This window comes from Adelges cooleyi, unplaced genomic scaffold (genome assembly GCF_023614345.1).
Source record: "Adelges cooleyi isolate 19-005CV unplaced genomic scaffold, UGA_ACOO_1.1 ACOO_flye_CR_arks_rails_tigmint_CR_PRNA_23, whole genome shotgun sequence".
Lineage (NCBI taxonomy): Eukaryota > Metazoa > Arthropoda > Insecta > Hemiptera > Adelgidae > Adelges > Adelges cooleyi.
In genome coordinates this window covers 12,085,161-12,099,915 of record NW_026095893.1, presented here as the reverse complement: position 1 = coordinate 12,099,915, position 14,755 = coordinate 12,085,161, and the positions used below count along the sequence as shown (strand labels likewise).

The 14,755-nt window shown below is 29.5% G+C and overlaps 1 protein-coding gene across 1 annotated transcript; it reads right to left on the bottom strand.

Moving 5' to 3' along the window:
* Positions 1 to 2,259: 2,259 nt before the first annotated feature.
* LOC126835673 (translocating chain-associated membrane protein 1) lies at positions 2,260 to 5,397 on the bottom strand. The gene is made up of 7 exons (XM_050568415.1): positions 5,028 to 5,397; positions 4,782 to 4,952; positions 4,477 to 4,592; positions 4,195 to 4,410; positions 3,999 to 4,114; positions 3,467 to 3,763; positions 2,260 to 3,396 (listed from the first exon to the last, which is right to left on the bottom strand). The coding sequence occupies exons 1-7, from the start codon at positions 5,157 to 5,159 to the stop codon at positions 3,293 to 3,295; spliced, it is 1,152 nt and encodes a 383-aa protein (XP_050424372.1). The 5' UTR covers positions 5,160 to 5,397; the 3' UTR covers positions 2,260 to 3,292.
* Positions 5,398 to 14,755: the final 9,358 nt, after the last annotated feature.

The window sequence follows — 14,755 nt, the reverse complement described above, 5'->3', positions numbered from 1 at the left end:
CTATAATGCGATGTTTAGGATTTATAACTGTTTAATTATTATCTTGCGAAAACCGAATACCTAGTACCTAACTTTTATGTAAGAAAGTTGTTTTACAAAAATAGTAAAACGATATTATTAAATAATATACCATATACATATATATATATTTAAAAGGTCTTCTTCTTGTCGAGCCGGAACCGGCGATGGCAGAATTAGTCAGCTGTGAGCAGCCCCTCCTTTTTTTTTTGGGGGGGGGGGTCAGTGAGTAATAGGGTTAAATATGTATAAAATAAATAATTATTGATCTTGTAAATAATATCAAACAGCTTATATATTTTAATTAAGTAGAATGGTAGTAATAAACGTAATAGATTCGATATAAAGCCGAGTATTTTAGTGCAATGTGTTCAATTATAAGTGCTAACCCTTTCAAATCAAGCATGGTACCACGGAATTGAAAAACTTCCGAATAATAGGTAAAATATCTCTCTAATTTTACAATTAAGTGCAATTTTTTTAAAACCTATTTATTTGACATACACATACCTACTATAAATATTATTAACTAGGTAATTTATGAATCGAAAGTACTAATGAACAGACATTTATGTTTTTCTCGATTGTAAAACTATTATAAATTAAAAAACAAGTGAAATAAATATTGGTTAGCATAGACCAAATTCAAGTCTTTCGCCACAATCATAACTTCTCTCCATCTATCCCTATCAGGCACCTATATATTACCTATTCTCCAATATCCATATTTTTCTTTACTCTGTCCCATCGCTTGGACGACCAAGCGGTTTTTTGTCTCCAGGTGTCCATTTTACGACTTTTTTTTATTATTCTACCCAATGTTCTCCATAAATGGCCTGCCCAATTCAGTCTTTTACTTTTCAGTATCACAATTATGTCAGCATCTTCTAGCATAACTCTTATTTCTTGACTAGTCCTTCGTTCAGATTCTCCCGTGTTCCGGTCCCTCTTAGGGCCAAATATCTTCCGTAGAATTTTTCTTTTGAATACTGACAATCTTTTGTCGTCAGTTTTTGTCGTTGGTCAGGTTTCACATGCATACAGCGGATCATAGAGTCAACTTGGTTCTGGTTACTGACACTAGTCTGGATTTAAAAATTGTTTTTAAGGCACAGAAGCACTTATTCTCATCCGAATCACTTTGTGATTATTACCCTGCTCATTTATTTCTACACGTAATAGGACTTAAAGGAATCTACTCTTTTGAATTCCATGTCTTCTACCTGCAAACTGTGCTGTAGATAATTTTTGCGTGATGTTAACATAAATTTCTTCTTCTCTTCATTTATAGTTAGATCATTCCGTTTACTCTCTTGTATGAGAGTACGCGTCATTATCTGTAGGTAGAGATCTTCTAATTTCGCTATATCAAATTTGTATAAAAAAAATTCAATCTTTATTGAGTCATAATATTTAAAAATGTTCGGTGTTTGGTCAAAAAGAGTCAAATCTGACTAAATAGTAGGTTTTGACCACAATTGATTTATGTATATTTCCAATCATTGATCCAGACCGGGACGGATTAATTTTGACATGAAAACTATTTAAGTCTAGGTAAAATAGAATGAAATCATTTCTTTGGAAATATAAACGAGAGGGGGAATGGATTTGGTCAGTTTTTAAGGAGTTTTGTATAGGCAATATTTAAAAAAAAGGTTTTAATAAATTTCGACCATGTCAATTAATTTACCGGATAATTTGTACAATCTTCAAGGTATTATTTTTAATTAAAATAATTTTTTCTATGAGTAAATGACGTTTTTATTTATTTTTGACCAAAAAGCCAGACAAATGGCTATATATATATATATATATAAATTCTGTAAAGAGATAAGAGTTTTTTGGCTACTTTACTATGTTATGTAGGAAGCCGATTTTCATTTAAAAATTACAGTTTCTTGTAATTAAATAAATAAATTTACAATTTTTTACAAAAGAAAAGCAAAAAACAAAAATCTGTTTCCTACATAACCTAGTAAAGTTGCCAAAGAACTCGTATCTCTTAAAAAAACAGACTGCATGCAATCCTCTTAAGTACACTAAAATCTATAAAGTAATTTAGGTGCCTGCGCACGACCCATTTTTATGAATAACCTATTTCTAAATAATTAGAGCTTGAATATGACCAATTGGTAATTTTTTATCAGTGACCATTCATTCTGATTTAACTATTCTGTGCTTGCCAGACAACTTGCACTTCAGAATTCTTGCAGGTATGTACAAAAAAAATATAAGTTAAAATTTAGTGAATCACAAGTATCATTGCAATTTACCTCTTTTTAATACTATTAAAATTACAAAGTATTTTACATAATTATTTTATAAACTTCACAAGTTTTGCTCAGGTTTTCCCAACTATTTGTATCATGCATATAAACTATCGCTACCTAAATTAATAAATTAACATTAAAAAAGTATACAGCATTTTAAATCTTTGTAGTCCTAAAATATTATTGAACATTAAAAAAAAACAGATAATATTACGATTTATAAACATTTTATTTGAAACAAAAATAGAATTTTACAAATGATCATAATAATGTTTAAATATTTAATATAGTTATAATTTTATTATATTTATGGGTATAATTGTTGTTTATATAATGATGTTTTTCTATAATTAGTTATTGACTGAATTGATGAGACATTGATTTTAACATTTTAACAATAAAATAGTAAATTGTTTAACAAAGTTAAGTAATAATATTAAAACTAAATAGGTATGTAGTAACTAATAAATAAGAAATGGACTCAAAATTACAAATATGGTATGGTATAGTGAAGAGCGCCATATACTGAATTTATAATTAATACATACGAAATATATTTAAACAAAATGTATAATTAATTAAAATATTTGTAATAGGGCATATTATACATTAACCTATAATAAATGTATTTACAACTTAACTGATTGGGCATATTAATAGACAAGTATAATAAAATATTGGTATATTAATATTCAATCTATTAGAGCTTACAAACTATATGGATTTTATTATATTTATAAAAAAAAATATGATAAATTACAAAACAATATTTATGTAAAATGAAATAAAATTAAAACAACACACAACATTAAATCGAAAATAATATAGATAATAATTTGTAATAGTAAAAATCAGATTGAAAATTAACAGTTGTTTAAAAGTATTTAGAACACAAAAATTAAGTGTTATTGATTTGTACGTACAAATCACAAATATACAATCAGCTTAGATTCTACACATATTAGTCAAAGATTGCACTTAAAAATTACCAAAGAGTTTTCTAATTATTTCAAATTTTTCACAGGTTTAGCTTTTTTTTTGCCTTCAGCCTTAATTGTTTTCTTCATGTTTTGATCGGCTTCAGTCAACTCGTTAAATTTTCGGTTAGCTAGTAATAAAACATTATCAAGTATATTACATGTGAGCATATGTTTAGCTGTGTATTTTTAAACACTTACCAGCCCTTTTCTGTTTTTTGTTACTGTCCTCGTTAGATTTCACTTTTGGTTTTGGTTTACCTAGTCCTAATGAGATACTAATACTGCTATTGGTTGAATTGAAAAATTCATAAACAATCCATGCTTGAATGGCTAAAGCACTAACAGATGCCAAAAGCTTAAACAAAGGTGTATTGAAATCTCTTAATTCTCCACTGTATTCTACACCAGCTAGACCGAAACACAGCGTGATTTGTGAAATTATTAACGTTAGCACTTGTACAGCAAGGAATATCCAGTTGTTGACGTTTTGAGCAACTTTAAACAACAAAAAAAGTATTATTAGAACACACAAAAAAAACATTTAAAAATCAGCTCGGAATACTGCATAGAATCTACCAGCCAAATTTACAAAGCATATATGGACGTTTTTTACAAAAACTAATATACTATAGCCCATTGTTTACTGAAGTGTCATTTTCAGTTAGCTAACTGAAACATATTAGTTTTTGTGTGTAGTGTCATTAAGTGTATTATTCCATTTTATACTTACGTTTAACTTTTTTACTTTCTTCTTCTTTTTCCATGATATCAACTAATTGGACAACATGATTCGCCGTTCCAGAAATGTAATGCAATAATAGAACTACAACACCGACATGGTTAAAGCTATAAACAATTAATATTTATAAATAACACATTTATTATTTTTAACTATAAATTAATAGAAAATAGTTTTTTCTTATTACTTTGTTATGTATATGGTTGATACGAATGCAGTGTACAATAATGAATACTTAATTTTGCTGAACATCTCCTCTTTCTTAATTTTTTGGAAATATAATTCAGGTAATATATGAAGCCAGTAGGCTAATTGAATAATATAAAAGAATTTCATTGAGAAAGATAATATACTATGAGGGTATCCAATCCATAACGATGAAAAGTCAACCAACCAATTTTCTCTGAAAAAAATCATACGCAACACATTATATATTTGATCACACTTTACATTACACATTTCATCATACTTGACAATAATATCCAATGCCCAAACCAAAGATACTATATTAAATGCAATTAGCTGTCCAGACTCGAAAAACTTGGAATTCTTTGATTTAGATAAATGTAATTTGCGGCTGACTTTCTATAAATTGAGTAATAAAAACGAAATTTGTAATTATTTTAAATGATTGAAAATTAGAAACATAATAATAATAACATTTTTAATCAGTACTTAAGGATAAGATGATCAGAATAATCTTTAGATGCATTATTCATTATTCAAGAATCAATTATCCTTAGATCTAGTAGAATATAACAAAAAAGTACTTACGTCCAACACATATTCTTGAATGATTGCGTGGAATATAATGCAAATGAGGAAATAAAAGAAAACTGCAAACAGATCTTTAATTCCTGTACCATATGTTAGAATGCTCTTATTGCTGCTAGTCGATTCTCCGTATTGTAGGGCGACAAACAAGTAGGACAGTGGTGATGTTAGCTGAAAATCAACAAACAAAATAGTTAAAATTATTGAACATAATATTTGAATAATTATTATAGTTTAAACATTTACTTGTATCATAAGGCCAATAACGATGACCATTGCGACACACGATACAATATCGGCATGATTCTGGATTATGAATTCGTGGCTTAACACTGGTAAGTTCTTGTTAGCGGACTTTCTGCCTTTAATTGGTGCCATATCGGATACAGCAGAGTTGGTTGTGGCTTAGAAAAGTTCGAGGAGTACTTTGAGTTCCAAAACCGAAGAAACGAACGACACTTACTAAATTTCGAAACAACCGACAACCAAAGTGCCACACGAACACCTACTAGTCTACAGAGTGAATGTGGATGAACTACATCGAAATGTAGAAAATGGTTGTTGGCATCAGTCTTGAGTGTGTGGCAGTTTTGTTGGCCGCTTACAGGTTGCTGATGTGTCGAATGTCGATGCACCTGTCGGCGTGTTTACATTATTTAATTGATAACACCACGACTGATAATATGATGGCTGATAGAAAAAGAGTATAGTGCACCGAATGCTCACTAGATGGCACACTATTTACCATACAACGGCATATCGTGTACTTCTTTTAACCTTTTAACAGGCAGAACTTTCCCATCCCTGTCCATGTCTAGGGTTATGACTAGCTTATTTAAAAAAAACATCAAATAAGCGAATCGACCGGACAAACAGTTTTTCGTCCGACGATTTTATACTAAAATCTATATTAAATCTATATCTAATTTACACGTTCTCATCGTCCTCATGGTTATTAAAACTGATATTTGGCCACAAATCTACCTACATATTATATTAAACCATAATATATTCGTTGCATTCAGTTCGTTACCATTACGGGTGCCGTAATTCATGTGCTCGTGTACTATCTATGCATGTTTAATCTATAAAGCATAACGATTGAAGGCTTCATGCTATAAAGTATACTATTATTAAATAATCAATTTAAAATTTTCAAAATACTCGTGCTTTACGGTGTTGGGTCTTAGTGGTAAGCTAGTATGAAAACAACACTTTCGCCCATTGGCAGAATGTTATAAAGGGGGGAGGGGGGAAGGCTGGGACATTGAAAAACTTAAAGTTGATGCTGTTCAAAACACCTACATTTTTAGATTTTTATTAACGAGGGATTTGTTGAATAGATGTAAAAATTGAATAATCCTAATTTATACTTCAGTGTTTTGAATATTTATAGCACCTCTTAGTTTCACCAATGATTAACCATTTGTTTAGCGAAGCTGATGAGTGGTTTCTCGTTTGTACTTGTCATAAGTCATAAACTGTCTCTGACAGTTGTCTCTTTATAAAAAAGTACATTACCTATAGTTAGATTAAATACTATGTAACCATGTAAGCACGGATTAGGGGAGGGGATGTCTTCAGAGGTATTATAGGCTATGAGATATTGAAAAATAGGTTTAGTGGAAAGTGGTTTAGTAGTTATTTAAAATTTAGACTTAGTAGCTTGCTTCGTAGTTCATTTAAAGTCACTGATTATTATTAGAATAAATATAACTAGACGTTTGAGCCTGATTTTCCTCCTTCCGACATAAAAACTAAATTTCGATTTTTACATAATATGTAAATAATATAACAGGTATAATATATAATATAATATAATTATTCTATACAGATGTTATTTAAAGGTAACGGTAATTTACACAGATATTATTTTTTGGAAACGCTGTATATTATTTAGATTAGGTACATGATAGTATTTACATAATAATCACATTACATACCTACTATCATTTAGTTCCTATATCATCATATTTTTAAGGCTTAAGTTAAAACACTTGCTTTTTTTACTTGGCGACAATTTACACAGAATCGTACAAGATATGTGACATATTACTATAGGCAATATATTGATATACATGTAACAGTTTTAAAGGTAAAATAATTTTAGGCATTTTTACTGAACATCATGTTTTGATAATTTACTTGATGTCAGTCAGTTGCATTGAATGGTTTTTTCATCGGTCTAACAACGGCAAATCCATCTTAAGCGTTGAGTCAGGCGATACTTTAGATAGTTTTATCCTAATTACATAAAATCCAAATCATTTTTATTTTATATTTATTTTTAAGTATGTACGGAGAAAAAGACAGCATCGTGCAATGTGTATGTATTCTATATATTTTAATGAAAAGACTTATAAGAATTTTAGAGTACAAATTTGCACATGAACCCAAGTTGAAAAAACCGGATTGAAAATATATTATTGGTTGAAACATATAAGCTATATACTATATAGTATGATAACGTAGAACAAATTAGAGGGGACCGTGCATTTAAATTAAACTTATAAAATGGCGTCGGTCCAACGAATCAAGAAAACATGTTTTTTATACGATTTTCGTGACTCAAATTAATCGTGCGAACGTTCGCATGCATTTTCTGGCAGTCATTATTTTTTTAATGTGCATAGGTACTTTTTTAGAACAAGTATTCTCATTAAAATAGTTCAAAACAACTCCAAAAAAGGTATACATATTAATGTTTTGAAATAACCTGGTTCATAATATATGTTTTTTATATGTGTAGTCGGTACAATCATTATATCTTGAAGCACACTATAACCACAGCTAATGTTTAACACTCCAATCAGCGCTGATGTATTTATGGGAATTAATGCATTGTCCTCAGTATACGTGTTCTTTTAATTGGACACATATTACATTTAAACGTGAAAATTGATTTACACCCGGTCGCTCCTCGCCAATGAAAACCATATATATTTAAAAAAACACAGTCAAACACAGTTGATGAATGTTAAATTTTTTGTTTCCTCGAATAATCAAAACAACACACCTATATGAATTTCTCAAAAATCTGTAGTGAAGCTTTTTTTCTATTGAACAAAAAAATCATTGATCGTATTAAATTTACAGTTTTCTATGTGTAAAGGAATTAACCGTCAAGTCAGTCGGTACAAAAAAAATATTTTAACCATGTCGGTTTGTTCATTGGTAACAAAAGCAATAACGAGTTGTTAGGAAAGACAGAAAATGGCAATTAACACAATTAACCCTAATTGTATCTACCCTAATAATCAAAATATTATCGTGGGTAAACACTATGCACAACTCTCAGCTACAACAGAGTGCACTAGACTATACATTTAATCAAATAGTAATAACTTGAATCAAAATTCTTAAAAAAATTCTATACCTAACTTTTTAAAACAATATAATACAAATTGTCGTACATATTTTTAAGACAAAACAATTAAGTTGCTCACTTAAGATTACTTAAGTGCATTTCTTCCGAAGTATTTTACAAACATCTAAATCAATTAGAATTAAAAAAATTATGCAATAGTTTTATTGCAATAAAAAACTCTACTTATACTTATTATGTGTAATTTATCATCTAGAGATTCACATCGAAACGTTTATTGGAAAGCGGTTTCATCACTTTGAATGATAATCATTCCCAAAAACCTGTGACCTCTGTCCTCCCCGATATCACTATGCTAGGTTTTTTAACTGGTAAGATATCTTGTACATGAATTGATAAATAAATATCTACACCTTTTACTGCAATATTTCCGAGCTGACATTATTATTTATTTTGTGACACGTTTGTCTGTTAGTAGTGTTTATATGTATTGTACATGTTCTAGTATTTATATCGCATCGTATGACGTCTCGTGGACCTAAACACAGTTATTGTGTGACAATTGGTATGGCCTATACATGTGGCACGGTGCCGTTTAACAGTGCAACACATAAAACGCTATATAATAATAATAGTACATCCTTGATAATATCCTTGAACCAATTATTATGCTCAATAAAAAGGGATCACTGTGTTTGCCCTTGGAATCATTTATTTACACAATACCCGTGTTTATTTCCAACGGGTCACTTTCGTTTGTAGGTCCGTCATTTGCCGTAATAATAAGAGTAACACTGCACATTTTGATATTATAGGGGTCACTAGAACAAATTCAAGGTTGATTTTCACCCTCTCTGCATGGTGGAGTACACTGTTACTTTTAAAGGCTATAACTACATTATTACTTTCATATATTATATATATTGTAAATATCAAGTATGGTCTCCTATGAGTTTGTGTAGAAGGGGGCTTGAGTAGGAATCAATAGAATTTATTTTACGCCTGTAAAAAATCGGATCTACTGAGTACTGTGTATTTTTATTATAAAAAACAAACTAATCTTTATATTATGTTGGTTTGCAGTATATCGCTTGAGATTTTAACCCCGATTTATCAGTAAACTCTGATTATAATGGAAAACTTAAAAGTACAACGAAATGATTATTCGGACAATAGTTAAGAAGAACGAGGCAGGATTTATCGTCAAGGCAATAATGTTAATATCATTTATTGAACGGTCAACACAGAGGTTTCTTGTCGTTCGCCTTGCTGATAGTAATATAATATACTATGGACTGCGAAAACGTTAAACATTTTATTATCTCGTGTGCGCCACAACCGTGCTTAGTGTTATTTACTCACGCCAAAACGGTTAAATCTGATTAGAGTTTGCAATAGCTTCAGTGACATGTACGGCGGTTAATGAAAGAAAAAAAAATACCCCAGATGAGTAAGAAAATAAACACGGCCCTATATAATAAGTAGTAAAAGGATGAGAGACGGTGGCGCGGCCAGGGCAAACATGGTCTCTCTCGAACGGTTTATTGTCTTAATTGATGACGTGCGAGGTCCAGATTAAAAGCAAACAATCCGCCCGACATAAGGAGGGCTACTTTATTACCTCCGGCTATAAAATCCCTAAAAGCCTAGCCTCATTAAACCGATGGCACAAACATCTATCGCTTGGCCTCCAATTTATTCGATAAACGACCGTTGCCATTAAAGGATATTCATTGCTATTATTGGTAATACATTTTCCCCTCAAGACCAGTCTTACAATAATAATTAGAAACCGGATTCTTCCGAATCCAAGTTTATAATATTATGTTTTTATGCATTAAAAAGTATGCAGTTGGCTTAACTGATTTTGCTCTTATAGTCTACATTCTAAAATTTACGTTTACCCACATTTTCTAGGATTTTTTTTTCTTATTAATTTTAAGAAATATGTACCAGTGTAGTGAAGAAAATAGTTGTTTTTGACTGGAATTGGTTAGGTTTAGGCAGGGCTTGATTGAGACATTTTGAACCATAAGGCAAAATATCTTAGGGGGACCCCTTCCCATAAATAAAATAAATACTTCCCCAAACATTTTCCTCTATTACTATAAGAACCACTTTAATGAGTAACAATACCGATTTTTTTTTTTTAAAGCATAAAGCCACTCCAGAAATGTATACAACAGTTCTAAGCGTTTATTAATCTAACAGACTAATGCTTTTATTGATATTAAATATGTCTACCATTTATAGATTCATAGCGTTTATTTGAAAGGGGTTTTATCACTTTCAGTTATAATAATTCCTGTAGGTCTATGACCTCCCTCCCACTATGCCTCGACCTCACTGTGATGATTTCCTTTTTTTATTGGTGTGAGGTATCGGTTGAGAAAACCAAGCATCAAGTTAATAAATAATGTCAGTTAGAACTAAATAATAGCTAGGGTAAAATATTCATTGAAAAAAATGTTGTTTGGAATAAATACTTTATTAATCAACAAATTTGTGAAATAGGTGGTAAGCATAAATTTTGTATGGATACGTATAAAGCATGAAGTGTCGATAACGTTATCTAAGTTAGCCTGCATAACCCAATACAAATATATAAGATTAAACGATTTTAAATCCAGTAGCTATGATTATTATAAGAATAAAAATAATATAATATATATTATAGTAACCGTGCATGCGTTTAACGCATAAACCAGAGTATTCGACTAAATATAAAGCATCTTATAATACTATAATATTAAAATACCTGTGTATAATAGTTTTTCTGAAAGATGGATTGTTGGTAAAAATCACAAGTCATATCTCCTTGTTGTGTCTATATACATAAAATGTATTTGTATTTATTATTAATAAATAATAGTTCATTATTTGCCCAGTTGACTTCCCAACGGTTATGGAATACTAAACAAAAGTTAAATGTTTGACTGTATAAACACAATGCAGATTCTGTAGGTTACAACTATTGACTAGACATGATAGCAATGACAGTATTCAAAGGACAACAGTGTGTATTTAACATACACAGAATTTTATGTTAAATAAATAGTCAAAAGAATGTGATTATTAAGCGATACTCGTTTAAAATATTATTATATAGAATAGAGGTAAATCTTATCAACAAATAAAACTGTAGAAGTTTATCTTTCAGACAAAAGAAATCGCTGTGCATATCAGTTAGCGGTTTATCTACTTCTGTTGAAGTGATTTAATTCAGGGTCCCATATGGACAATATCATGGTGAGGGTAATTTTGTTGAGGACTTTTTAGGAGTTTTTTTTATTAAACATTTATTTACACTCTATACAATACAAATAATAGTACAATAACTAAATTTGAATACAGAAACAATAAAATACACGTGAAAACATGAGAGAGGAAACTACTAATTAGTAGCACGGAGCACCTCTGTAAAGGAAAGTTAAATAACTATAATATACTAATTATTTTAAACAAGGAACAATTGTTTAAACCGAATTTTTCTATTTTCTTTTGGTACGCGTAAAAATATTTGTTTAGTTGGACCAACTAAAATTATGGTTAATATAGGGAAATAATAAATTTATAACTTATGGAATGACTAATAATATTTATAGTTGGGTTAACTCAATTTTCAGTTAAAGAAACTATACATTTGGTACGGCCTACTATAAATTAGTTGTGTCCCTATACAATCGTAATTTGAGTTGGACTAACAATTTTTTTCTGTGTATACTCACTTTCAGTAATTGCTAAAATGTAGGTATGCGTTCTTACAAATAACAACGGAACTTAAAATACTTGTCAGTCGCCGAAATATAGATCGACTAAGAAAATGATGCAACATACTGATTATAATGAATTTCAATATGAAATAAGAGTGATTATAAACAAAACTATTATGAAAATAAATGTAAACAGTGAATGTTAGAATCTATTATTACATAATTATGCAATGTGTTCGGTGAAATATATTATATATACAACTAAAAATAGAAGTAAGGAAAATACAAGTATGGAATTTGTGATTAGAGACCCGTGATAATTTTTAATTATCGTAAATATTGTCTTAAGGTAATATTTGGACTGTTTATTGTTTGTGTTCATTGTCCGTAACAAATAAGTTAATGGTTATATGGTTTTATCTTTCTTTATAAATTATTGACATTGTCTATTTTGACAGTATAATTGTTTAAATGACTTTATCTAATAGGTTAATAAATACTCTTTATAGTTTAATAATGTTTATAATATATTTAATATTTAAATTATTAAATCCTAAAATTCAATATACTCGTGATTAGTTATTTAAATCTAAGCTAAGCATAAACACAGGACCTTGATTTATTTTGTTTAACATTCAATTTTTTTACATTATGTATATTAGTACCAAGTCCGCTTATTCATTTATTTTAGTCTATAAAATGTATATTATGACTTAACAATTTATGTTAATAATAACGTAGTTATAGCACACAGTATTAAATGATATCAGATTAGATGCAATAATGATTAATGTGTATAATATTGATGTTAAGTTATATAATAAAGCACTATCTATATCTATAGTAAAAGAATACAAATCTATGAAAAACCTATTATAAGTGATTTTTTCATTGTACTCCTCTGCCTTTTCTAACAGAAATATATTATTATCTCTTTACCTTTCCTCTCCACTATGGGTATTAACAAACCCAACCTCTTCAACATCCTTAACTCTCGGTCCATTACCATTATTGGATTCACCCTTGTCGCTGATTTTTCTATTGAAGTATATGATATGTTCATAATTATCATTATTTATTATTTTAAATTAAAAGTCAATCATAACTGACGAGCCATATTATTGTGTAATAAAGCCTTATAAAAAAATAAATACAAATCATTAAACACACGAATTATTCTACTGCTTTCTAGATGGATAAGATTAATTCAAGAAAGACTAACATCACTTTTTATAGCTTTTGAAGAATATGCTTTAAAATTTGTGTTTTTCCTTGGTATCTGTGGTAATCTATTTAACAAAACTTGGGTGTTATGTTACACAATATTTCGTTTAACTAATTTTTACCAAAATATTAATACTTCCTGATACAAAGTACTTTTACTGTTGTACTTTTTGTTATTACTTGTTCTATATAAAACAGAACGAATGTTCTTAAACAAGAATGAAACAAAATCCATGTTAATCAAAATAAAAAAAAGTGTGCGGTGTGTCCAACCCAACATAGACAGCTTTTATGAAACCAATAATAATTTTTGTTATTAATTAATGTTTATAATATAGTATATAGCATATACTAAAGAGCAGTTTACATTTTTAATGTTTATGAAGTTTGGGATAACAAAAAATAGTGTGCGTTTAAGATCGGGATTAGATTGAATGCTGAGGGTCCGTTTCTTAAAATAATATCATCATTAAACAATCACGTTAGTTAGCGATGTTTTCGGAGTTAAGACCATATGGAATGTTTAAGTGTTATAGAACCGGTCGTTTGTTTGTTTATCCACAGTCCACACACACACACATCGAATACCGGTGTGATATCAATTTATTTTCCTAACACTTCTTGGGAGCCCTTTTGTACTCATTAATCCGTCCGTTTATCTCGAGAACCAAGTGCATAAAAAGGGCCAAAAAACTAGATGTTTTCGAACGCATAATATACACCATAATCCTAATATATCTACCTTGTTATTTATTATTATTATTTTGAAAATGTGTCGGTTTTCACGCACCAGAACACGCGTGATATTTAAAGCATCGTAAATCGCGCGGCCTTTTGGGAACCTTAATGAAGCGTCATAGGCCGCGCAGGGATGGAAACCACACACGACCTAAGGGTGATTTTGACACACAAGACACTGTCTACTGTGTTATTATAATAACAGGCACAGAACACTTGACGACACACGGCCGAGGGTAAATAGATGTTTTCTAAACCAAAAATCGAACATAAATTTAGCCACGCGGTGAAGTACGTGGTCTCTTTAAAAACCTATAAAGTTCAAATGTTTATAAAATAAATCTCTATACACGTAAATATATTATTATACATATTACTTGAACAGACCAAACCATCGGATTACGATTTACGCAAGACACAGGCAAACAGTAAACGTTCAAGAATAACATTTTTTCTTTTTAATTTAAAAGTTATATTATTTAATAATATAACTTATTTGTTAATATTATTTATATATATATATATATAAATATAATATAGAAAAAAATAATGTAAGCGTGATTTTTTTTCACTTCAATTCTTTATTAAAAAGCCAAAATCGTCGTAAATTTTTGTCTGTGACAATAATGATGATAATAATATAATAACTGTAATTATTTCAAAAAATTGTACCTACAATAATATTATAGTCCATAAAAATAATTGTAAGTGACCGGGTGCTCATTATATCCACATTTTTTAAAAAATATTACCTTAACATTTTAATGGTATAATAAGTATAATATTTAACAAAAAAAAATAAATCATCAAAATGCCGGATATTTGACTCGATTGACGTAGTAGGTATCAGAGAATTTGAAATGTTTGGTTGCACTCAACAGTTCCCGGCCAAAGCTTTTCTTGATTTTTTTGTATTTATTATATACATTTTTTTTTGGAGACTTCTCCACTGGTGTACCATAATCGTTCCTGCA